At 39.7% G+C, this 26385-nt stretch overlaps 1 protein-coding gene across 1 annotated transcript; it reads left to right on the top strand.

Annotated features, from left to right (window-relative positions):
• Window positions 1-945: 945 nt before the first annotated feature.
• LOC120914544 (uncharacterized threonine-rich GPI-anchored glycoprotein PJ4664.02-like) lies at window positions 946-24452 on the top strand. Its single transcript, XM_040325220.1, has 6 exons — window positions 946-5116; window positions 5289-5320; window positions 7789-7813; window positions 10196-15112; window positions 19890-19987; window positions 23674-24452. Exons 1-6 carry the CDS (start codon window positions 946-948, stop codon window positions 23734-23736), a joined length of 9306 nt encoding a protein of 3101 aa, XP_040181154.1. The 3' UTR covers window positions 23737-24452.
• Window positions 24453-26385: the final 1933 nt, after the last annotated feature.

Raw genomic sequence — 26385 nt, 5'->3', positions numbered from 1 at the left:
ACCTCAAAAGAACCAATATCTACTGCAACAACACCAATATCATCTACGCATGACTCTTATACAGATATAACATCTAGTTCAACATCAACACCTGTATTAACATCTACACATGTTCCTTCAACAGACTCAATATCTACTTCTACTTCTACAGTAGCAGTGAAATCAACAGATTTTTCTTCAGCTGAACCAACATCCACTGCTACAGCACCACCAATTTCAACATATGCTTCTTCAATAGAACCAATATCTACTTCTACAGCAACACCGATTCCAGCATCTACACATGTTTTTTCAACAGACTCAATATCTACTTCTACAGGAGCAGTGATATCAACAGATTTTTCTTCAGCTGAACCAACGTCCACTGCTACAGCAACACCAATTTCTACAGCTGCTTCTTCAATAGAACCAACACCTGCTTCTACAACAGCACCAATATCAACATTTGTTTCATCAATGGACTTAACATCTACTGCTAAAACAACACCACATGTTCCTTCAACAGATTCAACATCTACTTCAACACCAATATTGATACCAACAGTTTTTTCTTCAGCAGAACCAACATCCACTGCTACAGCAACACCAATTTCAACATATGCTTCTTCAATAGAAACAATATCTACTTCTACAGCAACACCGATTTCAGCATCTACACATGTTTTTTCAACAGACTCAATATCTACTTCTACAGGAGCAGTGATATCAACAGAGTTTTCTTCAGTTGAACCAACGTCCACTGCTACAGCAACACCAATTTCTACAGATGTTTCTTCAATAGAACCAACACCTGCTTCTATAACAACACCAATATCAACATTGGTTTCATCAATGAACTTAACATCTACTGCTAAAATATCACCAATATCAACATCTGTTTCTTCAATAGAACCTATATCTATTTTTACTGTAACACCAATTTTAACTTCTACACCTGTACCCATCATGGACACAAAATCTACAACTCAAATATCAACAGGAGAGATATCTGAAACAGCAAACCTGATAACAACATCTGCACATAATCCTTCAACAGACTTAACATCCTCTTCTACAGCAACACTGATGTTAACGTATGCTACCTCAAAAGAACCAATATCTACTGCAACAACACCAATATCATCTACGCATGACTCTTATACAGATCTAACATCTACTTCAACAGCAACACTGACTTTAACATCTATACATGTTCCGTCAACAGACTCAATATCTACTTCTACTTCTACAGTAGCAGTGATATCAACAGATTTTTCCTCAGCTGAACCAAAATCCACTGCTACAGCAACACCAATTTCAACATATGCTTCTTCAATAGAAACAATATCTACTTCTACAGCAACACCGATTTCAGCATCTGCACATGTTTTTTCAACAGACTCAATATCTACTTCTACAGGAGCAGTGATATCAACAGATTTGTCTTCAGCTGAACCAACGTCCACTGCTACAGCAACACCAATTTCTACAGATGCTTTTTCAATAGAACCAACACCTGCCTCTACAACAACACCAATATCAACATTTGTTTCATCAATGGACTTAACATCTACTGCTAAAACAACACCACATGTTCCTTCAACAGATTCAACATCTACTTCAACACCAATATTGATACCAACAGTTTTTTCTTCAGCAGAACCAACATCCACTGCTACAGCAACACCAATTTCAACATATGCTTCTTCAATAGAAACAATATCTACTTCTACAGCAACACCGATTTCAGCATCTACACATGTTTTTTCAACAGACTCAATATCTACTTCTACAGGAGCAGTGATATCAACAGAGTTTTCTTCAGTTGAACCAACGTCCACTGCTACAGCAACACCAATTTCTACAGATGTTTCTTCAATAGAACCAATACCTGCTTCTATAACAACACCAATATCAACATTGGTTTCCTCAATGAACTTAACATCTACTGCTAAAATATCACCAATATCAACATCTGTTTCTTCAATAGAACCTGTATATATTTTTACTGTAACACCAATTTTAACTTCTACACCTGTACCCATCATGGACACAAAATCTACAACTCAAATATCAACAGGAGAGATATCTGAAACTGCAAACCTGATAACAACATCTGCACATAATCCTTCAACAGACTTAACATCCTCTTCTACAGCAACACTGATGTTAACGTATGCTACCTCAAAAGAACCAATATCTACTGCAACAACACCAATATCATCTACGCATGACTCTTATACAGATCTAACATCTACTTCAACAGCAACACTGACTTTAACATCTACACATGTTCCTTCAACAGACTCAATATCTACTTCTACTTCTACAGTAGCAGTGATATCAACAGATTTTTCTTCAGCTGAACCAACATCCACTGCTACAGCACCACCAATTTCAACATATGCTTCTTCAATAGAACCAATATCTACTTCTACAGCTACACCGATTCCAGCATCTACACATGTTTTTTCAACAGACTCAATATCTACTTCTACAGGAGCAGTGATATCAACAGATTTTTCTTCAGCTGAACCAACATCCACTGCTACAGTAACACCAATTTCAACATATGTTTCTTCAATAGAACCAATATCTACTTTTACAGCAACACCAGTATTAACATCTACACATGTTCCTTCAACAGACTCACCATCTTTAACACCAATATCAGCAACATCGGAAACATCAGAAACACCTAAACAAAGCATATTACCATCAGCAGAATCTTCTTTAGCAACACCAATATTATCTTCAACACATGTTTCTTCAACAGACTCAACATCTACTTCTACAAAAAATCAAATGTCATCTTTTATTTCTTCAACTGAACCAACCTCCAATTCTACAGCAACACCTATAGCAACTACTATGCTTGTTTATTCAACAGATTTTACATCTGCTTCTAAAACAACACCAATATCAACTATTTCTACTGTAACTCCAATTTTATCTTCTACACCTGTATCTATCATGGACTCAAAATCTACAACTCAAATATCAACAGCAGAGATATCTGAAACAAAAAAAACGGTACCAACATCTGCACATGATCCTTCAACAGACTTAACATCCTCTTCTACAGCAACACTGATATTAACAGATTTTACTGTAACACCAACTTCTACACCTGTACCCATCATGGACTCAAAATCTACAACTCAGGTATTAACAGGAGAGATATCTGAAACAACAAAACTGATAAAAACATCTGCACATGATGCATCAGCAGACTTAATATCTTCTTCAACGACAACACGGATATTAACATATGTTTCTTCAAACAAACCAACATCTACTGCAGCAGCAACACCAAAATCATCTACACATGACTCCTATACAGATTTAACATCTACTGCAACAGCAACACCTTTATTAACATCTACACATGTACCTTCAACAGGCTCAATATCTTCTTCTACTTCTACTGCAGCAATGATATCAACATATTTTTCTTCAACGGAGCCAACATCCACTGCTACAGCAACACCAAAATCAACAAGTATGTATTTAACAGATGCAATATCTACTTACGCAACAACACCAATATTATCTACACATGTTTCTTCAATAGATTTAACATCTAGTTCTACAGCAACACCAATATTAACATCTACACATGCTTCTTCAACAGATTTAACATCTACTGCTACAGCATCTTCGATATTAATATCTACACATGTTTCTTCAACAGACTCAACATCATCCTCTATATTAACACCGATATCAACATATGTTTCAGTAGAACCAACATTTACTTCTGCAACAACACCAATCTCATCTACACATGTGCCTTATACAGATTTAACGTCTAATTCTACGACAATACCGTTATTAACATCTACACATGTTCCAACAACAGTCTCAGCATCTACTTCAACAGCCACATTGATAGCAACAGATTTTTCTTCAACAGAAGCCACATTCACTTCTACATCAACACCAATTTCAACATATGTTTCTTCAATAGAACCAATGTCTACTTCTGCAGCAACACTGATTTCAGCTTCTACACATGTTTCTTCAATGGACTCAACATCTATAGTATCAATATCAGCAACCTCAGAGACATCAGAAAATCCTACTCAAAGCATATTATCATCTGCAGACTCTGTTTTAGCAACACAGATATTAACGTCAACACATGTTTCTTCAGTGGACACAGCATCTCCTTCTACAACACATATATCAACATATACGCATGTTTCTTCAAACGACTCACAATCTACTTTAACAACAACATTAACATCACCATATGTTTCTTCAATGGAATCAGCATCACCCTCATCATCAACAGAACCGACATCTACTTCCACAGCAACATTGATATCAACACATGTTTCTTCAATGAAACCATCATCTACTTCTTCAGCAACACCAATGGCATCTACACATGTTTCTTCAACAAATTTAACATCTACGTATACATCAACACCAACATTAACATCTACATTTTCTTCAGTAGAGTCAACATCTAATTTTACAACAACATCGATAGCAGCATCTGCTTCTACAGCAACACTGATATCAAAGTATGTTTCTTCGATGGAATCAACATCTACCTCTACAGCAACACCAATAGCTTCTACACATGTTTCAGATTTAACATCTAACTCTACAGAAACACCAATTTTAACGTCTGCACATGTTTCATCAACAGACTCAACATCTAGTTCTTTTGCATCAATTATGTCAACATATGTTTCTTCAAAGGACCCACAACATACTTCTACAACAACACCGATTTTACCATCTATACTTGTTTCTTCAATGGTCTCAACATCTACAACACCAGCAACAACAGTAGGGGCATCAGAAACATTATCCTCTGCAGAATCCGCCACAGCAACATCAATATCAACTTTTACACATGTTTCTTCAATGAACTCAACATCTGCTTCTACAAAAACACTGATATCCACAAGAGAGACATCAGAAACATCTAAACAAAGCATGTCATCATCACATACTGTAAATATAGCAAAACCTACTGAAACATTAGTGGCAGCAGCTACAGAATTTGCAACAATGACTTTAGGAAATTACACAAAAAAATCTTTAGAACATGAACAAAGAATTCCCACGGAACCGAGCATGAAAAACTTGACTGAACATACAACAACATTAATCGCAAAAGGTACATACATTTATAGAGATAATAGAGAGCCCAGAAGAAAATGTATAGTAATTACAGCAGTATTGTATTTTAATGGCTTTCCTGCCTTAATTTTTTATTTTACAAGTGTGCGCAATATAGTATTAAAATTGTACAAAGATACATACTGACCTTCTGTATTTGCTGTTTCTAGGGGTTGATTTTGGAAGAATGGAAGCTCAACAGGTAAATAGTCTTTAATATAAACAATCAGCTACAAATAAATATTTGATATTGTCTTATTTGAATGATATGAATGCTGATTAATATCTATTCACTAAACATATCACACAATTAGAGCCGGTTCACACAGGGGCAACCTGTAAGGCAACTCAGCCGCCTGACAAGTCGCGGTCCACAGTAGTCAATGGAACCGTTCTAATAGGAGCGACGCAAGTCGCTGCGACTTAGAAAAAGGTTCCTGTATGACTTTGGGGGCGTCTCGGGGCGACTTGCATTGACTTCAATACAGAAGTAATTTTGCAAGTTGCCTCTCAAGTCGCCTTGAGATCGCCTTGCTGAGTTGCCCCCAAAGTCGTGCCGCCTGTGTGTGAACCGGCTCTAACAGTTTCTGCTGTACAAAAAGTAAATAGTCTTTATTATTTGAATTATATTACTATATTGTTTTCACTGCCAGAGGCCATGAAGAATTAATTTTATCATACTTTATAGGGATGAGCAAACTTAAGTTTGGACTGAAATGTTGTTGTTCGGAGGCTCAGCAATCAGTCAAACTAAATTGGTGTTCAGCTGTGTTGGAACCTCTGGTGGCAGACCACTGCTAAATGTGACAGCTTCCACTCTGGCTGGTTGTTAGGAAGCCAGCAGCTGCAGGCGTCTTAACAACCATGACTCATTCCCACCTCCCACATTCAGCTGTCATCCGGGGATGACTGGTCAACAGTGGAATGTAAACAAATGCCAGAGTTTGCGTTAAAAAAAAGTTTTCCGCCAATAATTCCTGGCAGGCCATTCAGATCTAGTATGGATTTTAAATATAGGAAAAAAAGCATGGAGTACCTGGTAGCAGAGCCTGATATGATGAGGAAGGCCTCTCTTACACCTCTGACTCTGGGCCCCTGATAGTGTGAACAGAAGGCGCAGGAGTGCAAAATGGCACAAGTGCCTGTAAGCCTTGTAAGCAAAGTAGGTGTACACGCCAGATAGGGTAGTCACCAAAGGTCTATAATGAAGAAGGCATGCAGGGTGGCAGCTGGTGAGCAGTTGGCCAAAGAAGGCTGGTACTGGCAATAGCAGGCAGGCGAGGTGTATACTGGTAGCAGACAATGGGTATTGAGCACAGCCAGTAGACAGGTAGGTCTTGGCCACAGCAGGAGGAATAGCAGAGTCAGGCCAGCCGGGTCATACACTGGCGAGACAGATCAGGTACATGGGCACAGGCAGGAGCATGGTCAAGGTACAAGCCAGGTCACAATCTGATCAGTGGAACAGTAGCAAATGGAGCAGGCAGAAGCAGTGGTCAGGAGGTAAGTCAAGATCTGTACAGGCAAAGTTCAGGGAGAGGTCAGACAACCCGGGTCAGTAACTGAAAACCGAAAACAGGAACACAGGTTCTCAGGACACAGAATGCTGAAGACAATGCAGCACTGATCCTGAGCACTGGACAAGTTTAAATAGCATGTTTGGCACCAGCATTTATCACAGGTGCACGTAAGCGCCAGCATGCATGAGAATGCGCGAGGGCGCGAGTATGCGAATGCGTGTATGCATTAGCCAGCGCCCAATTCCTGCAAGCATGACAGGGAACATGTATTACCCTTTGCACAGAAGTCTGTCCAGAGGAGCTATCTTGTCCACTGGCATGACTATCCTGATATGGGGTCCCCCCTAAAAATCCACAGCAGACCCATATCTGAGCATGCAGCCTAGCAAGCCAGGAAAGGGGTGGTTGAATCTGCAGCCCTTCCTGAATCATACTAGGCCACATGCCCTTAACATGGGGAGGGACCTTGCCATGTTGATGGAGACAAGGACCTCTTCACCACAGCCCTGCCCCAGTGGTTGTGGGGTTCTGTGGTTGGATGGGCTTATCAGCCCCCAGATAATGCCCCTGGGTGAATGAGCAAGGGGTATATAGTAACCATACTCATTCACTAAAAAATAGTCGATAGAGACAGACACAGTTTTTTGCAAGTCATTTAAAGAAAAATAACTCCATACAATTTGTTGAGCAATCTATTTCCTATTAGTCTGCAAAACGCCCATTGTTTTTAATGTTTTTTTTTCAACATTCATCTCCCACTGACTTAAACAGGGTTCAGATTCGGCATTTGAAATTTAGTTGTGTTCTGTGAACCTGCCCTGGACGTAATTAGTGAAGATCACAACAGTGCTATAAGCAGACAGCCACACACGTTTAGCTAAATGCTGTTTAACCCCCTTAATGCAGAGATTCATATTCAGCTTCACCAGACTCTGTTGCTGGGTACAAAGCACTAGGAAATATCTCAGGAGCAAAAAGGAAAATCTAAAAATCTGGCATGTGTTTTACATTTTTTTTCAATATTATATACAGAGAGATGTGCTTAAAAGCAGATTTTCTAGGTACCTCTATAGGAATAGTCACATCTACTTCTGTTATGTTAATATAAAGTGTTATGTCTAGACCTAAACTTTTTTTTTCTTTTTTGTAGAGGGAAATCCTCACCAAATACATAAGTAAGTAATCCTATGCTACAATATTTATTTTTTTTACAATTTCAGTTAACATAACCAGAAAAAAAGTAACATATTACACTGTATAGATTATGTTTGTATTATATGCAAGAGACAATTAGAGATATATAATATGCCATATCTTTTTGTTGATAACATTTCTGTTGACATAAATTTGTTTTACATTTCCTAAATCCAACAGTAAGAGGAAAGGATTTAAATATTATCCATAGCCTTTAATAAGTTCATGAGCAGTGTATAACACATAGTGATGAGGTAACTGGTTTAAAGTTGTTCTTCTTTCATCCTCCCTATGCTTTTGTGGTTGCAGACAGGAGAGCACCATGTTCAACGTTTGGTGGACACATGCCAAGGTTGGGCGGTTTTGAATTTGAATATTCACGCTCATTTATACCATAGTAACAGTTAACATACCCAAGAATGCAAGGGTGGTGGTCTTGAATGAATCAGCAGTAGATGTACCTAAACATACCCAGACACTGATATTCTTAATATTTTTTTTTTAAATCGCATGGAAATCCTCTGTTGTTCACTAGCTTCTGCCAAAAACAAAGTTTCATGGATTATGATCCATGAGAAACTGGCTAGTACTTTACTACATAGACAACCCAAATTTCATAAAATCTGGGATCCTTGACATCGATATTTGCAATGAACGGACTAATGGTGGCACAGCGATGGAGTGTGGGGTCCAACACTGGAAGGGGCCACCTGTTATTGCATGTCTGAACTATCTCCTTTAACCACTTATGAGCCGGACCAATATGCAGGTTAAGGACCTTGCCCCTTTTTGCGATTCGGCACTGCATCGCTTTAACTGACAATTGCGTGGTCATGCGACGTGGCTTCCAAACAGAATTGGTGTCCTTATGTTCCCACAAATAGAGCTTTATTTTGGTGGTATTTGATCACCTCTGCGGTTTTTATTTTTTGCGCTATAAACAAAAATATAGAATTTTTTACTTTTTTCTATAATAAATATCCCCAAAAAAGATATAAAAAAAAAAAAATTTCCTCAGTTTAGGCCTATACGTATTCTTCTACCTATTTTTAGTAAAAAAAAAACGCAATAAGTGTTTAACGATTGCTTTGCGCAAAATGTATAGAGTTTACAAAATAGGGGATAGTTTTATGGCATTTTTATAAATAATATTTTTTTTACTACTAATGGCGGCGATCAGCGATTTTTTTGTGACTGCGGCCGTGGTCACGGAGCTTCGGACCGGGTCACGTGCGCGCGCACGCGACCCACGGCTGGGCTCTTAAAGGCGACGTACCTGTACGTGCTTGTGCCCAGCCGTGCCATTCTCCCGAGGTATATGTGCAGGAGGTGGTCCTTAAGTGGTTAATACTCTCTCATCTCACCCTCTTTCTTCTTTACTCCATGTCTTCTTTCCTTCTTTTGTTGGACCAGAGGTGCAGGGGGCTGTGTAATGTAAAAGAAAAAAGAAAAAACACAATAAACCCCCTAAGGGTGGGACTTTGAAAGTGACCACAAACAGAATAAATGATATATAAGTATGAATTTTATTAAATACAACATGAGTAAAGATCATAGATAAAAAACACAATAAAATGAATCCAGACAAATTTTTCTTTGGATGAACATAAGACCGCTTAAAGTCAGACCCAATGACTTTGTAATGTAAAAGGGTCCAGAGGTGCAGGGGCTGTGTAATGTAAAGGGGTCCAGAGGTTCAGTGGGCTGTGTAATGTAAAGGGGTCCAGAGGTGCAGGGTGCTGTGTAATGTAAAGAGGTGCATGGGGCTGTGTAATGTAAAGGGGTCCAGAGGTGCAGGGTGCTGTGTAATGTAAAGAGGTGCATGGGGCTGTGTAATATAAAGGGGTCCAGAGGTGCAGGGGGCTGTGTAATACAAAGGAGTCCAGCGATGCAGGGTTCTACGTAATGTAAAGGGGTCCAGAGGTGCAGGGGGCTGTGTAATTTAAGGGGGTCCAGAGGTGCAGGGTGCTGTGTAATGTAAAGGATTGCAGGGGGCTGTGTAATGTAAAGGGGCCCAGAGATGCAGGGTGCAGGGTGCTGTATAATGTAAAGGGGCCCAGAGATGCAGGGTGCTGTATAATGTAAAGGGGTCCAGAGGTGCAGTTGTGGAGAGGGGGTACACAGTAGTAACAAAGAGATATTGAAGGATGCAGAGGTATGCAGGGGGCACAGTGGGGTGTTTTTACATTTTAACATGGGGGGTGTCAGATATAGGATCTGCCCCGGGTGTCAAATGCTTTATTTACGCCCCTGGTCTAGAGAAAAATGTATTGTGAATATTATTTCTGTAAGAATTGTAAATTTGTAGTAATATATTCCTTTTAATTTTTTACATTCATCCATTTTCCTTAACACCCCGCAAGATGTGACAACACCATCTTCATGGATGTCTACAAGTGGAAAATCAAAAGAAAGATCATCAATAGAGAGCGTTACAGAGGGTAAAACCTCACCAGCAACCAAAGCTGTTGCACTGGTTACCACAGGAATTGCTACAGAAAGCTCAACTACATCAATAGATTCTGCAACCACAGACAAAGCTCCCAAGGCTGTTATTTCATTTTTGGGCACTACAACTCCAATACCATTAGGAAACTATACAAAAGCTGCATCAACAGTTCTATATTCCACCATCCAAGGAACCACTACAAAAATAGCTGCTGAAATCACATCTCAGGGTACAAAATCAATTGACAGCAAAACTACAGCTCTTACATCCAAGGAAACAACTACAGCAAATTCCATAGATGCTTCAACCATGCCAAGTTCAGGGACATCTTCAATAGCAAAACCATGGACATCTGTTGTAAGAAGAACCGAAGATACAGTAAAATCAAAAGAAGAAACAACATTATCTACAATGGTAACAATTAAAGAGGAGCCACAAACATCTATAGATTCTGCAACAACCCAAACCGTCACAGAAAATTTCAAAACACAAAATACACAAAGTACAAAACTTACAACAGACACCCATGTTAAGAATATATCAACCTCGGCAAGTACTGTGTCAACAGATGTAACAAAGGTCACTGTAGTCACCTCTGTAGAAGAGTCAACAATTTTATCAACAGCTGCTACATCTGATACAAAAATGACTATAACAGCAGTCAGTGATGTTGTAACTACATCCTATTTAGGACCAACTGTAGGTAGCACAGCTGAGACTAAACTAACAGCCACAGATTTCACAACTAAAAATGATTCCTCTTCTGTAAGTAGTTCTTTAGACCCCAATACACTGCCAGCAGCCATGACATCTGAAGTTTCTTCCTTATGGTCTACAGTGGCAGAAGAGGCTGGAAAAATGAAGGAAACTGTGATTTCAACATCTACAGATACTGCAACAATTTCAGCAGGTAGAAGTCTAGGTAGTACATCTTCACATTTATTTATGACTAAAATTACTACACCACCACTTCAGGTCACAACACCAGGAACGCAAGCAGAAGCTGGACTAACGTCAGCCCCCACCTCTGAAAATTATACTGTTGCAGCAACAGTACAAACTTTTATGACATCAACACAAGAAAGTGCGAAAGAGTCAGAGAGCACACCAGCTACAGAAAAAACACTCACAAGTTCTGGAACTTCAGCTTTGCTGCCATCAACAAAAGGTGCAACTGAACCAATTTCACAACAAAAAGAGTTTAGTCCTACAATGACCACAAACCCATTCAAAGACACAACAGAGAAACAAGTAGAGACTACTGTAAAAACCATCATAATACATTCAACAGAGGTTTCAACTGGACCAACAAGTATGATTCCAACCAGTAGGGATATTAGTAAGGCAACAGGCACAATGGTTGTAGATTTGCCAACAGAATATAAAGGAACATCAACTTTATCAACCTCATTTACAACAGTCCAAGCTTTAGCAACCACCACTGATCTTACAACACCAGTAAATACTGTGACAAAACAGGATAGTACAATAAGTGCAGATGTACAGACAAATGCACCCTTTACTGACAAACCTTTCAGAGTTACAAGTCCACCTGCAACCAAAGAGCTTATTGGGGCTTCAACCTCTACAACAATGGAAACATTTTCAGGGATTATTGGAACATCTAACGGTACGTTAACAGTTACGGAAGAAACTACAAATGTTACTGTTGGCTCTCAATTAGCTAAAACAATATCTATAAAAGCAACACAAGAAACAACTCCTAAAAATCAAACAACTCAAGAAGGAATGAGCAGAGCAAAAGAATTTACAACGCTATCTGAACCTAGTCAGAGGACATCAGAAACAACGATATTTACCAATTCAAAACCAGCTAATGAAGTAGTGACTCCAAGTAAAGAAGGTTCCATAACACAAGGTACAACAGAAAAGATAACAACTCCCATTAAAGCAACATTTAGTTCACATAAAGAAGTTACAAATTCACCAGCTACAGGAGAGTACAAAAAGCCTACAACAATAAAGAGTACAACAGCAGATGTAAGCTCTACTACAGTGATAAAAAAAATAGGTATGACTGTGAGAGATGAAGTTTTAGCATCACCTGCATCACATTTAGGATCAGCAAAAGAAAAACTGACAAATATTACAAAAAGCACGGCTGTACCTGGAACAACAACCAAAGAATCCATCAAAGACATAACAAAAGAAATAACAGGAATGACAATTGCTGAAAGTGTAAAAATTACAACAGTCGAAAAGGGAGTTGCCACAATGGAACACACAACTACCACTGGAGCCCAATCATCTAAAATTACACCTTTGATTGAGGCAAATACAACAACAATAATAACAAGTACTCATACAGAAACAGAAACAGCAAGCTTGAGCACAGAAAGCAGAGGCAATACAATTAGTGTTATTAGTACGGTAGCACAACCGACAATGACCTTCACTCCAGAAGAGGTAACCACCAACCCAGAGAAAGGTACCAGAGGATTGGATGTGACAATTTTAACCGCAAATGTTACCTTGGGAATAACTACAGAGGCAACTGCAGGAATTATATCAAAGGGAGAAACTGAAACAACTCTAAAACTGCATCCTGGTAAAATAACCACAATATTACCAAAATCCACTATGGAGACCACCTATAAGACTCCAGTACTTACTTCAAAAGGAGATTACATAGCTGGCACAACAACACAAAGATTGACAGCTGGCAGTGACACAATTATACCAACAACTATAAAAGTACAAACGTCTGAATCAACAGCAACAACAGAGTTAGTCAAATCTAGCGAACCTGAATTAGTTACGACAGCAGGAAATACTACGGCAGTGCTGGCAACTGTCACTCCTACATCAACATCCAATACTACTATGGGAGCACAAACCACTGAATCTAGTACAACAATAAAGACAACTAAATTCATGACTACTGAACCCAAAACACCTATCATGTTTAAAAATACAACAGCAATGGCAGCTGGCACTGTAACTTCAGCACCAACAACTAAAACCACTAAGATGTTGCAAACTTTTGAATCAATTTCAACAGCAAAAACAACAGATATTAAATCCACTGAAATAACAATTAAAACCCCTACCTCACCAGACACATCTACATCAACATCAACAACCAGTGGTACTACAGGAGGGCAAACTGTTGAGTCTATTACAAAAGCAATAGTGACTACAGCCACTACACATAAAATCCCCATTATATCTGAAACTACTACATTAGAAGCAACAACCAATACCAACACAATATCACATACAGCGGAGTCAAATACAGCTTCAGAAATAGCAGAAACTTTACCTACCACATCTATAATGCTTTTTACAACTGGTAAAATTACCTCACCATTGCCCCTTGGCACTGCTACAACAGCACCAACAACTAGCACTAATAAAGTAGCTTCTTCTACAGAATACAACACAACAGTAAAAACAACCATAATTCCATCTGTTAAATCAAAAGCACCTTTTACAGCTGGAACTTCAATGTCAGCACCAATTACCAATGCTACTTTGGAAGCACATCCTACCAAAATGATTACAACAGGGTTATCCAAATCCACAACCACTGAACCTAAAGGACCTTATACAAGTGAAATTACTACTGTGCAGCTGTCAACTGACACTGTAACACCAGCACCACCAGACAACATTACATTGGCAATACACACTGCTGAAGCCATCATAACATCAAAATCAACTACTGAAAGCAAACAAGAGAAGACCACACAAGTGCTAGAGACTACTTTTGATGCAGACATTCCCAAATCTACTGAAAATACAATATTTGCAAAGCAGGCAACAACTTTAAAAGCCCTTGTGAAAATGGCTACAAGTGTTTTAGCAGGATCCTCAAAAATACCTTCCGTCCAGCAAACAACAGAGCCAGCTGTCAAGAAAGGAAACTTCTCAGAAACTAAAATGGCAATGCATACTACCGATTCAACTGCAGATTTTGCACACACGAGGCAAACAACATCTGGAGTTCCAACTACTATAAGTACAACAGCAGCGCAAACATCTCCACTAACAAAAGTTACAGCTGAGCCATTCACTGAGGTTACTAAAGTTTCTTTACCTTTCTCAAGTTTTCCAGTGACTGGAAACGTTTTTCCAACTGAAACAAAAGCAGTTATAATCGAAAAAACATTAGCAACAACACAACCTACAACTACAAAATCTATACCACGGAGCACCTTGGAACTTATAAAAGGGTTAACAATGCAACCTGAGAGGAATGTGACTTTGCACAGCACGACAGATGCAAAAGGTACTGTTGCTCTAGTTGGGGAGGTCTCAACCCAAAAAGTGGACTCTGTAAGTGTCACTGGAAAAACTACTGTAGGAACATCTAAAACAACAACAGCAGGTATTGTTACTATAGCAATTAGCAAAGCGACTGTTCCAGGCATAGGAGCTGCAAGAGACATAATTACGAGTTCAACTACAAATATCACAAAGCAAACAGCTGGCAAAGCTTCTACAGTCGCCACTCAAATAGGAGAAGCAACGTCACCAAAAAATACAACAAGCAAACCTTTAATAACATCATCTGGTCACATAGGTTTAATTATTTCCACCAAAACAACAGAAAGGTCAGTCAATGCAACAGTCAGCGCAACAACAATAAGAAGCCATATTAATATCACTGAAAGCTCAACTGCTATTACCAAAACAACCAGAGGACAAGTGACCAGCAGTCTAAAACCAAACACCACCAAACCTGGGACAATCAGTATTAACGCTACAGTCCATGTAAATGTAACAACTCCATATCATATAGGAAATATTACAATTGTCCTTATTGCAGTCAACACCTCATTGCCTACAAATATAACAATGCCACCAGGTAAAGATTTATATATGTGTACACTATATAATATATCTATTTTAAATGAAAGTTAAAGTAGATTTTTTGTGTCCCTGGAAAGTTTCTCAATCCTATTGTACCTTCAAATTTGGCAATGACTATAAGATAAGCCCTGCCCATATTGCAACCAAACTCTTCCCCGCTATTTGATAGTCCACCAATAGAGCCTTACTGCCCAGTGGAGAGTCTCGCATGAGGCTACTGAATGGTAAGGATCAGGCTTAGTTCCAGGATTAGTTTTGAGGCAGGCGTTAATGGTTCAGTTCACTGTTTTCTAAATTCCAGGTTCCTACCAATATACCATTAGGGTACTTTCACACTCGGCAGCTAGCGGGAAGATTTTTATCTCCCGCTAGCAGGTGAAAAAGGGTTAAACCCGCCGCAAACCGCTGCTGCAGCGGCGGTTTTCAGGCGGTATGGCCACGCTGCCCCATTAATTTCAATGGGCAGGGGTACTATAGGAGCGGTATTTTCACTGCTCCTACCGCGCTTCAAAGATGCGGCTGGCAGGACATTTTTTACCGTCCTGCCAGCGCAATGCTCCAGTGTGAAAGCCCTTGGGCTTTCACACTGGATAGAAAGGAGCTGCTCTTTCAGGGTGCTTTGCAGGCGCTATTTTTAGCGCAAAAGCGCCTGCAAAGCGCCTCAGTGTAAAAGCACCCTTATTGTACCTCTGTTGCAGAAAGGAAACAGCTTTTTCTATATTCTAGGGCAGATTTACCTCAGCCTCCAGTTTCTCCTCTGGAAAACACCTCTGTGACTTCCTGTTATCTTGTCATCTGGGATGTGAAAACCATTTGAAGAAAGTACTTCAGCAGTAGGGATGAGCTGAACACCCCCCAGTTCGGTTAGCACCAGAACATGAGAACAGGCAAAAAATTTGTTCGAACATGCGAACACCGTTAAAGTCTATGGGACACGAACATGAAAAATCAAAAGTGCTAATTTTAAAGGTTAATATGCAAGTTATTGTCCTAAAAAGTGTTTGGGGGCTGGGTCCTTCCCCAAAGGACATGTATCAATGCAAAAAAAAAGTTTTAAAAACTAGACATGTGCATTCGTTTTCGTCAGAATGCATTTTTGTCCAAATTTCAGGTATTTTCGTTATCGTTTTTACAAACGAAAACGAACGCACAGAATTCAAAAACCGAAAGATCCGACATAAACAAATGCTTTATTTTCATTTTCGTTGGTCGAATGTGCCTAACCTTAACTCTATTTGTCCAAGATTATTCTACATAGAGAGAAAAGATTTGACATTATAGAGAGAAAAGATTTGACATTATAGAGAGAAAAGATTCAACATTATAGAGAGAAAAGATCACTGCTGGAATTGGGTGGGGGAAGTAAAATAAAAATAATGATGATGATGAATGTTATTGGCTGATTGTAACCAAAGAGGAGGAGCAGTAAAATAGCTAGAACAAACTTAACAATTCAACATGCAAACGTTGAATCTGTCATTGAAGGCTTATGGTGTCTGTTGATAGTTCCAAGAAGATTAGACGGAGTATCTAAACTGTACGACGCTGCAATCGTACATTTCCGGTCAAATGCTCGGCCCATAGACTATAGAAAAATTCTAATGTTGGTTGACTAGTAATAATAATTAATAAATGTAATTATTACTAGTGTCATACAACATTAGAATTCTACTATAGCTTGTAGGCGGAACATTCCACCGGAAAAGTATGATTGCAGCGTCGTACAGTTTCGCTACTCCGTCGAATCTTCTTTGAACATTCGACAGACACCATAAGCCTTCAATGTCAGATTCAACCTTAATTCGTTCGGATTTTCGGACTAATGCAATTTCCAATGAAAAACAAAATAAATAAAAACGAATTTTCTGGAGTAACTAAATAAATTTATTTTTCGGACTTAAAACAAAAAAATTACGAAACAAAATATTTCAGTGTGCACATGTCTATTAAAAACTGCATTTTTTTTCGGGAGCAGTGATTTTAATAATGCCTAAAGTGAAACAATAAAAGTGAAATATTCCTTTAAATTTCAGGGGTCCCCCCCAGTCTATTACCAGGCCCTTTGGGTCCGATATGAATATTAAGGGGAACCCCTGTCATTTTTTTCAATGACTTTTATCTGTATTGCCGGGACCCGACAATTCATTAACCTCCCTGGCAGTATGATTCTTTCAGAAAAAAGGTGCTGAAAGCGGTACCATTATTTGCAAGGAAATTTGGCGTTTTATACTGTAGGCCTGTAATTCTTAGGAATAACTCACTTAAATCTGACCAAACAAGAGTATTGTAGGGATCCCGGGTATGACATTTTTTTAAAAACAAAATTATAAATTATAATATAATAAATAATTATAAATAATTATAACAAATAATAATATAATTATAATAAAAATTATTCAATAATGTAATCAACTCAAAATCACTGAAATTTGCTCAGTTGCAGAATTGTCGCTGTCATTATTTTTTTTTATGACGAATTTCCCCACAAATCGCTATCGCACAATTCTGCAAGTGATTATAATTTATTATCGCTGTTTTCTAGCTGCTCTAAAACCATTTTTGACATAAAAAGACACTTTTGGTTGCTATGGACAATATACAGTTTGCAGGCAGAAAGAACAGTTTTTATTATATAAAAGAACATGTAGGGCACTGGGCAGACCACTAGGGACAAGGGGGGTGTGTATTTTTTACATACAGTACTGTAATCTATAAGATTACAGTATACTGTATGTAATGTGTTTGTGTATGTTTTTGAATTTGGCGCCGATCTCCGCCCTCGTAACGTCGCAGGGAACAGAGATTGGCGGCACAGGAGGACACTGTGTGAATCGAGCGAGGTCCCGCTCGCTCACACAGCGCGGTAGCATCGCTGGATCCAGGGACAAGGTAAGTAAACCATGCCTGTGGATCTAGCGAGGCGAGCCCGAGTCTGACTCGGGGGTTACCGATCACAGCATGAAAATCTAACCCCGAGTCAGACTCGGGAACACCGCCAGGGGGGTTAATAGCGCAAGTAGTTTTTTCCTTAAAAATTGACATTTTGTGCAGGGAACCAAAATATAAAAAAAAAATGTGTGGGGGGTCCCCCCAAATTTTATATCAGGCCCTTCACGGGAAACATGCGCTACTTTACGTGCATACTTTAGACACCCCCCAGGTACGAAATGTAAAGGAATATTTCACTTTTATTGTTTCACTTTAAGCATTATTAAAATCACTGCTCCCGAATAAACTGCAGTTTTTAAAACTTTTTTTGCATTGATACATGTCTCCTGGGGCAGGACCCAGGTCCCCAAACACTTTTTAGGACAATAACTCGAAAATTAACCTTTAAAATTAGCACTTTAGATATCTCCCATAGACTTTTACAGGGTGTTCCATGGCTTTTCGAATTTGCCACGAACACCCCAAAGGGTCTGGAATGGATATTTGGGGGGAACCCCCACGTAATTTTTTTTTTTAATTGACGGCGGGGTTCCCCTTAATATCCATTCCAGACCTGAAGGGCCTGGTAATGGAATTTGGGGGGACCCCCACGCTATTTTTTTATTTTTTATGAATGAATTCTCTCTGAATTGCCAGAGTCGATAATTCATTATAGCCGCAAGTCAGTTTTAAAAGACTTTTTTTCCTTTCAGAAATGACACTTTGTGCAGGGACAGTTCTATGTACTGGAAACATGCGCTATTTCACATGCTAACTTTACACCCCCCCCCCCCCCCCCAGGTACGAAATTTAAAGGAATATTTCACTTTTATTGTTTCACTTTTAGCATTATTAAATTCACTGCTCCTGAAAAAACTAACGTTTTTAAAACTTTTTTTTGCATTGATACATGTCCCCTGGGACAGGACCCAGGTCCCCAAACACTTTTTAGGACAATAGCTTGCATATTAGCCTTTAAAATTAGCACTTTAGATTTTAAACGTTCGAGTCCCATAGACTTTAACGGGGTTCTAAAGTTCACACAAACATTTGGTGTGTTCGCAAGTTCTGGTGCGAACCGAACAGGGGGGTGTTAAGCTCATCCCTACACTTCACAGAGACTCCCCTAATTAATCTTTCTTATCTCAAGAAACCAGTTCAATTCACAACAAAGTTAACTCCAACACAAATTTGACTTGCTTAAAAATAGGTTCCTTGAGGCCTACAAGTAACAAATTTCATTAATACTCACCATACAACTTTTAGTACTCTTTTGTATTTCCTTCAGTGCATTATAGCGTTGCTATACAACTTCTTGTTATCTTTGGATTAATTGATAAACCACTGTTACGGTTATGGTATGCATTTATATCTTTAGGTCGTTGGGCCCATGTAAATTCTGGTATTCTATATCCAGCCATCTCTGTATACTTGCTTTGAATTTCCTTAATAAAATGTAATGTAAATGAAAGTGAACGTAAAAGAAAATCCAAAATTTGAGGTTGCCTCCAGAAAAGTAATAGAGGGGAAATCTTCCAATGGGGACACTAGTGCTGGTGACCTGGGGGTCCCCAAGGAATTCCCTTAATTTGCAGAGAATTCTTCTCACTTCCTGTTTGGCTATGGGACAAGAAGTAAAGGGAAATCTCCGCAATGGGACACAGACGGTGAAAAAATCTGACAGGGGTTAAAACCCTTCCTTACTCTATCCAAAATGAAAAAAAGATTTTGCCTATAGTTCTTCTCTAATCTACCATATTTGTTTCCAATCAACTGTATGCATGTTCCTCATCTCAATAACCCCTCTTAATTATTTATACTATTTTTGTTTGTTGATATTTTAGTGGCAAGTGAATATGAGGATTTGGCTAGCTGGGGTATCATACTTGTCTGCCTGGGGGTAATAGCAGGAACGGTTTTGCTTTTGATCCTTTGTTGTATGGTAAGTTTGGATCTTTTTTTTATAAAACAATTTTACAGAATTAAAGCACTATTTATCATGGTACCAATACAGTCCTAATGTTTACTGCCTTCCAACTGTAATTTGCAGCATTTGGAGGATTTCATGACAAGATTAATTTAGCAGGCTATACAAATCAGAAGCTGTCTCTTTTACTTCATGAAATCCTCAAAATTTCTCATTCTAAATGCGAATACCTTAATTTTGCCATCCCATTTTTATGCCCTTAATACAGTGCTTTGCAAAAGTATTCACCCCCTTGGCATTTTTTGCGTTCTGTTGCCTCACAACCTGAAATTAACATGGAGTGTTTGAGGATTTGCACCATTTAATTTACAGATCATGCCCATAACTTTGAAGATGTTTTTTTTTTTCTTGTGAAGCAAACAATAAATAGGACAAAATAACAGAAAAAGTCAATGTGCATAACTATTCACCCCCCTAAAGTCAATACTTTGTAGAGCCACCTTTTGTGGCTATCACAGCTCCAAGTACCTTTGGAAAAGTCTTTATGGGCCAGATTCACAGACCAGATACGACGGCGTATCTCCTGATACACCGTCGTATCTCTTGTCATATCTATGCGGCTGATTCATAGAATCAGTTCCGCATAGATAGCCCTAAGATCCGACAGGTGTAATTGACTTACACCGTCGGATCTTAGGATGCAATACTTCGGCCGCCGCTGGGGGGAGTTCGCGTCGTATTCCAGCGTCGGGTATGCAAATGAGGATTTACGGCGATCCACAAAGGTTTTTCTTGTCGTTACGTCAGCGCAAGTCTTTTTTTCCCGTCGCAAAGTTAGGTGTGCTATTAACATGGTGTAAAATTACTCCACCATGTTAAAGTATGCCCGTCATTCCCGCGTTGCTTTTGAATTTTGTTTTTTCCCGGCGTAAGTACGTTACGCACGTCGCGATTCACAAACACGTCGGGCCGCCGTAAGTTCGTGCAAAGCACATCGGGAAAATTGCGAACGGAGCATGCGCAGAACGTGAGCGCGCCTAATTTAAATGGTGCCCGCCCCATTTGAATTGGGCGGGCTTGCGCCGGACGACTTTACGTTACACCGCCGCAATTTTTTCAGGTAAGTGCTTTGAGGATCAGGCACTTACACTGAAAACTTGCGGCGGTGTAACGTAAACGGGTTACGTTACACGGCCGCAATTATTCGTGAATCTGGCCCTATGAGCTTGCCACATCTTACCACTGGGTATTCCAACACATTTGCATGTTTCCCCCTAAACCACTCAAGTGTTTCTTTAGCAGTGTGTTTGGGGTCATTGTCCTGCTGGAAGGTGAACCTCTGTCCTAGCCACAAATCACACACAGAGTGGTACAGGTTTTGCTCAAGAATAGCCCTGTATTTAGCACCATCCATCTTCCCCTCAACTCTGACCAGTTTCCCAGTCCCAACTGCTGAAAAACATCCCCACAGAATGATGCTGCCACCGCTATGTTTCACTGTGGGGGTGGTGTTCTTTTGGTGATGTGATGTGTTGAGTTTGTGCCAGATATAGCGTTTTCTTTGATGGCCAAAAAGTTAAATTTTAGTATCATTAGACCAGAACACCTTCCCCCATACATTTTGGGAGTCTCCCACATGCCTTTTCGCAAGCTCAAAATGTGCCATTTTGTTTTTTGCTGAAAGTAATGGCTTTCTTCTGGCCACTCTGCCATAAAGCCCAACTCTGTGGAGCGTACGGTTTATTGTTATCCTATGTACCGATACTCCAGTCTCTGCTGTGGAACTTTGCAGCTACTCCAGGCTTACCTTAGGTCTCTGTGCTGCCTCTCTGATTAATGCCCCCCTTGCCCAGTCCGTGAGTTTTGGTGTGTGGCTGTCTCTTGGCAGGTTTGCTGGTGTGCCATGTTTTTTCCATTTGGTTATGATAGATTTGATGGTGCTCCTAGGGATCATCAAAGATTTGGATATTTTTTTATAACCTAACCATTTTACTTGTACTTCTCAACAACATTTTCCCTTACTTGTTTGGAGAGTTCCTTGGTCTTCATGGCAGTGTTTGGTTAGTGGTGCCAAAGGGGTGTGCTCAATGTGTTCAACTCTTTAAAAAAACAAAAACTATTTGCAGCTTTTGTCTTCTGCTGTTTGTCTGTATTATAAACTAGAACAAAGGGTTTAAAGGAATGGAATGTCTTATGTAATGCAGTGAAGGATTTTCAAATTAGGATGGGGATAACATGTTTTTGAAGGAATGAGAACGGAATAGTGTGGCTCTCTTTAACCTTGTCACCTTGAGAAAAATGCTTCATTCCAACTTTTTAGGCAACCACTATTGAGGAGGTATGGAAGCAACCATTGCTTACCTCTCTTTCTGAAAATACTAGCTTCATGGTACTCATGGTGTACCAATGGCTTTTGTATTTTCTAATTCATTCTAGTGATTTACTAAAAGCAGTGGTGGCTAAGGCTACATACAGCATACTGCGCTGTGTTCTGGGTTTAAGATGACATTTTCTGTCTCATACCCGGAGCACTATAGTGTCTATCACAGAGGCACTCAGCCATTCAGAGAAAGTGATGTATTTTAGCAATGAATACAGAGCTTCCTCTGATTAGCTAAGTCAGAGAGGAGGCTAATGATGTCACAACCTATGACTCTGCCAATCAGAGGAAGCTTTGTGTTCATTGCTAGAATACATTGCATACTATGAATGGCTGAGTGCCACTCAGATAGACTATATTGTGTTTCAGGTATGAGACAGGAAGTCTTGGCTCGCACCTGGAACACGTGTGTTTGTAGCCTTATCCAGAGGCCTCATATTTTTGTGAGGGTTCATTTTGGTCAAGGTAAAAAGGTAAAAATAACTTCACTATGCAGCTCCCCCATAGCCCCCCAATACTTATTCGAGCGCCATCACAATCCAGCAATGTGCACAAGAGCAGCCGCTCTCCTGGTCCTCTGCCTCCTCGTTGGCTGAGAGACAGCAGCACAAGCTATTGGCTCCCACTGCTGTCGCTCACAGGCAGTGAGGAGGGAGCAGGAGGCAGGGCCAAGCCTCGTTCTGTGTGTCTTATGGACACACAGAGAAGGGCTTGGGAGCAAGCAAACCCAAGTGCCCCCAAAGCAAGCGGCTTGCTATGGGGGTACTCATAGAATAGGAGGAGCCAGGAGCACTATCGGGGACCTGGGAAGTGGAGGATCGGGGCTGCTATGTGCAAAAACCATTGCACAGAACAGGTAAGTATAACATGTTTGTTATTAAAAGATAAATAAAACAAGAGCACATCGGTGATAGTAATGAGTTTTTATTGATGGGGTTTACATATATTTTAAAGAGTTTACACTTAACTTAAACTAACCTGAACTATAACTGCTAAATGTTATCTAACTAGTGAAAAGTTTTATGTAAGTAACCGGGGCAGATTTACTAAAATTGGAGCACTCTGGTGCAGCTCTACATGAACCAATCAGCTTCTAATTTCAGCTTGTTCAGTCAAGTTTTGTCAATAAAAGCTGGAAGCTGATTTTTTTCTATACAGAGCTGCACTAGATTTTGCACCATGTAGTTTTAGTAAATAACCTCCACCATTTCAGTGCTAATGTTTTCAAATTCATGATTTGTTCCATAGCTTATTATGTATGAATATGGGGGAAGCCATTCATGTTACTTACATATGCCAACTTTTTCTTTTCTACTGACAGTTTCTGGCTGGCCGGCGGAAGCGTAAATATGAGCTTCCAGTATATCATGTGCATAATATATGAAGATGAAAAGAAGACTTGAATGAGGAACATTAAATGTTGAAGATTGCTCCCTGAAAGTTCCAGTCTAGTACATGGAGTCATGCACTTCTGGCACTAACAACTTTCACCATGCAAGACATGAATGCATTGAGCAATGTCCATACGCTGGCATGTCATTTTTTTTTTAATATCTGCCTAGAGTTTATCTTTAATATTACTTAAAATACACTGGTATTTATTAAAAAAGAAATTAGCAACTTTTAGTAAAAAAAAGTGTAAATATTATATATAAACTGTCATTTGTGATGCGTTGTAAACTATGTAGAAAACGAACCACTCCATACAGTTTTATAGCCATATACTAAGTTGCTTTAAATATCGCCTTTGGCTAAACAGCTTACTATATGATATATGATATCTGCTTTTTGATTTCAATTAAGTCATAGTAAATCTGTCACAAAGCTGAGCAATTCAAGTTAAGCATGTGATGGAAAAAGGCATAGACATTATAACAACGTTGTTCAATCACCCATAATAATCCATCGGATCTCATCATTCATCAGCTCATTATTGAGAACAAAGACAGATTTTTGAATTGTTACAAAATGGAGCTGATTGTTCTTTGTCCAATAACGCTTTGTGATAAGTTTGTAAATAGAAAAGTATGTATATACATTTTTTTGACAAAATTCTATTTATTAAACAGCCAATTGTAAAATAAATGAATTTAGTTCACATTTATTATGCTATTTATTGAAAAAACTCTGTAAAAATGGTAACTTCTTTGTAAATGTTTGACTTTTTGAAATAAACAATTTGTCATCAATTAACCAAATACGTGGGTGAAAAGTGAAAGAACATATGTAAAATATTTCAGTAATGGCAGCCTCCATATGTTTTAAATTCTGGTTACTTTTAAGCATATGTGTGAGTTCTTGTAGAGTTTAGCCCAGTCTTTTTCAACCAGGGTGCCTTGAGGTTTCTTCAGGGGTACCTTGGCAACATGCCTAAACATTTCCTCAAAATTGTATACAAACCAGCAGGTGGATGAACCCTGCCTTTTAGTTACACAAAGCCACAGGTTTTCATTATACACCTGTAGTGTCTGGGTACTTTATAGTACCGGTGCAAGTTAAATTTAGAGATTTAGAGATCAGAGTGTAGTTAAACTCTGATCCAAATTGTTAAGTGCAAAACAGGGTCTCTGTCTCAGCTTGGCTTTGCTGTAGGCTATTCTGTTACACTGGGGTGTTCTTCCAACCCCGGTGCTGCAGGTGGCAGCAGTGGAGTCAAGGTTTTTGTACTTTTTCCCAGCAGCCAATCAGGAGGGTTTGGCCTCGCTGTGCATGCTGGGAGGGGTATTTATGAGGCAGACACCATTGGTTCTGGGTCTTCTTTTTCGAATCTGGCATCCACCTTTATGGTGATGACCACCTGACGGTGCCCCAGCGTTATGGCTTACCTGGCTGGGGCGTGCGTGCCACGCGGTGTTCCTGGTTCAGGGACCATGTTGGCCCGGAGCATTTGAACAGCTGTTCGGTGGGGAGTCCATCTAAGGAGCGACATTGAGAGGCTGGCGGTCCAAAAGGGCCTCGACAAACCACCGGGATCAAGTAGCCGGACATTGAAGGATTGATCACCTGTCAGTCGGTACCTGGGCGACAAGTTGACGGAGATCCAGGCGTAATTCATCAAAGGAGGATTATCTCCGTAACTATCAATCAGAGAGGGCCTGTGGCAGAGGTGTCTTTTTGAGGTTCACCAAGGAGGGTCTGTGGCAGAGACTTTTCCTCAAGTTCAAGTTCACCAAGGAGGGTCTGTGGTAGGGACTTTATCCTACAAAGATTCGAGTGATACTCCGGCTGCCAGGTCAGCGAGAGAGGCCTGTCCGGGTACGCTAAACCCACTCACGCAGGAGTGGCGCAGAGAAGTGTTACGCTTGGGAGCAGGACTGTTTCCCTACCATCACGCCTGAATCTGCTGTTCTCTTTTCTTTTTCAACTTTACTTTCCTCACCACAAGTTAATTGTTTTTACCTGGCTGGGTAATAAAGAGCACAGCAAAGAGCACCTGTTGCGGACATTCCTTTACTTCTACCAAATGCAATATGCATCATCCACACCTAGGAATTCGAGGGAGAAACATTGGAATACTAGTCAGTCGTCGTGACCACATCACTCCATCATTGGCTGCTCATTAAAGAAAGGGTTCTGTTCAAAACTGGATGTCTTGTCCATAAGGCATTGCATGGATGTGGCCCAGAGCATCTGAAGGAAAAATTCATCAAGTATGCGCCTACCCGATCCTTGAGATCGGCGAATCTGGCCAAATTGAAGATTCCAAAATTAAAAAACAAAAAATGCGGAGGGAGAACAAGTGAAGTGCAAGAAGCTGAATTTTGGAACTCCTTGCCTTGACACTGAGACTTGAGAATGACTTTTTGAAATTCCGTAAGGAATTGAAAACCGTACTTTTTGTACAAGCTTTCGGAGTCACCTAATTTTAATGTGGTGTGACGGACAGACCCCCAGGTTTTTACTCTGTGTGTTGTCATTTTGGCATGTTGTTTTTTTCTAAAGTCTTTTAATGTCAATTAGGTAGATTCGGTAAGAGTTAGGCCCACTTATCAGTAGATAAGCCGACCTAACTCAGAATCGACACCGACTTATG

The sequence above is a fragment of the Rana temporaria genome, chromosome 9, assembly GCF_905171775.1.
Source record: "Rana temporaria chromosome 9, aRanTem1.1, whole genome shotgun sequence".
NCBI lineage: Eukaryota > Metazoa > Chordata > Amphibia > Anura > Ranidae > Rana > Rana temporaria.
The sequence above is the reverse complement of the archived record's forward strand: the minus strand, read 5'-3'. Positions and strand labels throughout refer to the sequence as shown.

What these genes read in the sequence shown, in the direction of transcription:
- LOC120914544 (XM_040325220.1), top strand. Translation starts at nt 946, where the DNA reads ATGGACACAAAATCTACAACTCAAATATCAACAGGAGAGATATCTGAA. An exon ending in AATCCTCACCAAATACATAA is followed by an intron (nt 7,814 to 10,195) that starts GTAAGTAATCCT and finishes ACACCCCGCAAG; the next exon opens with ATGTGACAACACCATCTTCA. An exon ending in TTTTGATCCTTTGTTGTATG is followed by an intron (nt 19,988 to 23,673) that starts GTAAGTTTGGAT and finishes TTCTACTGACAG; the next exon opens with TTTCTGGCTGGCCGGCGGAA.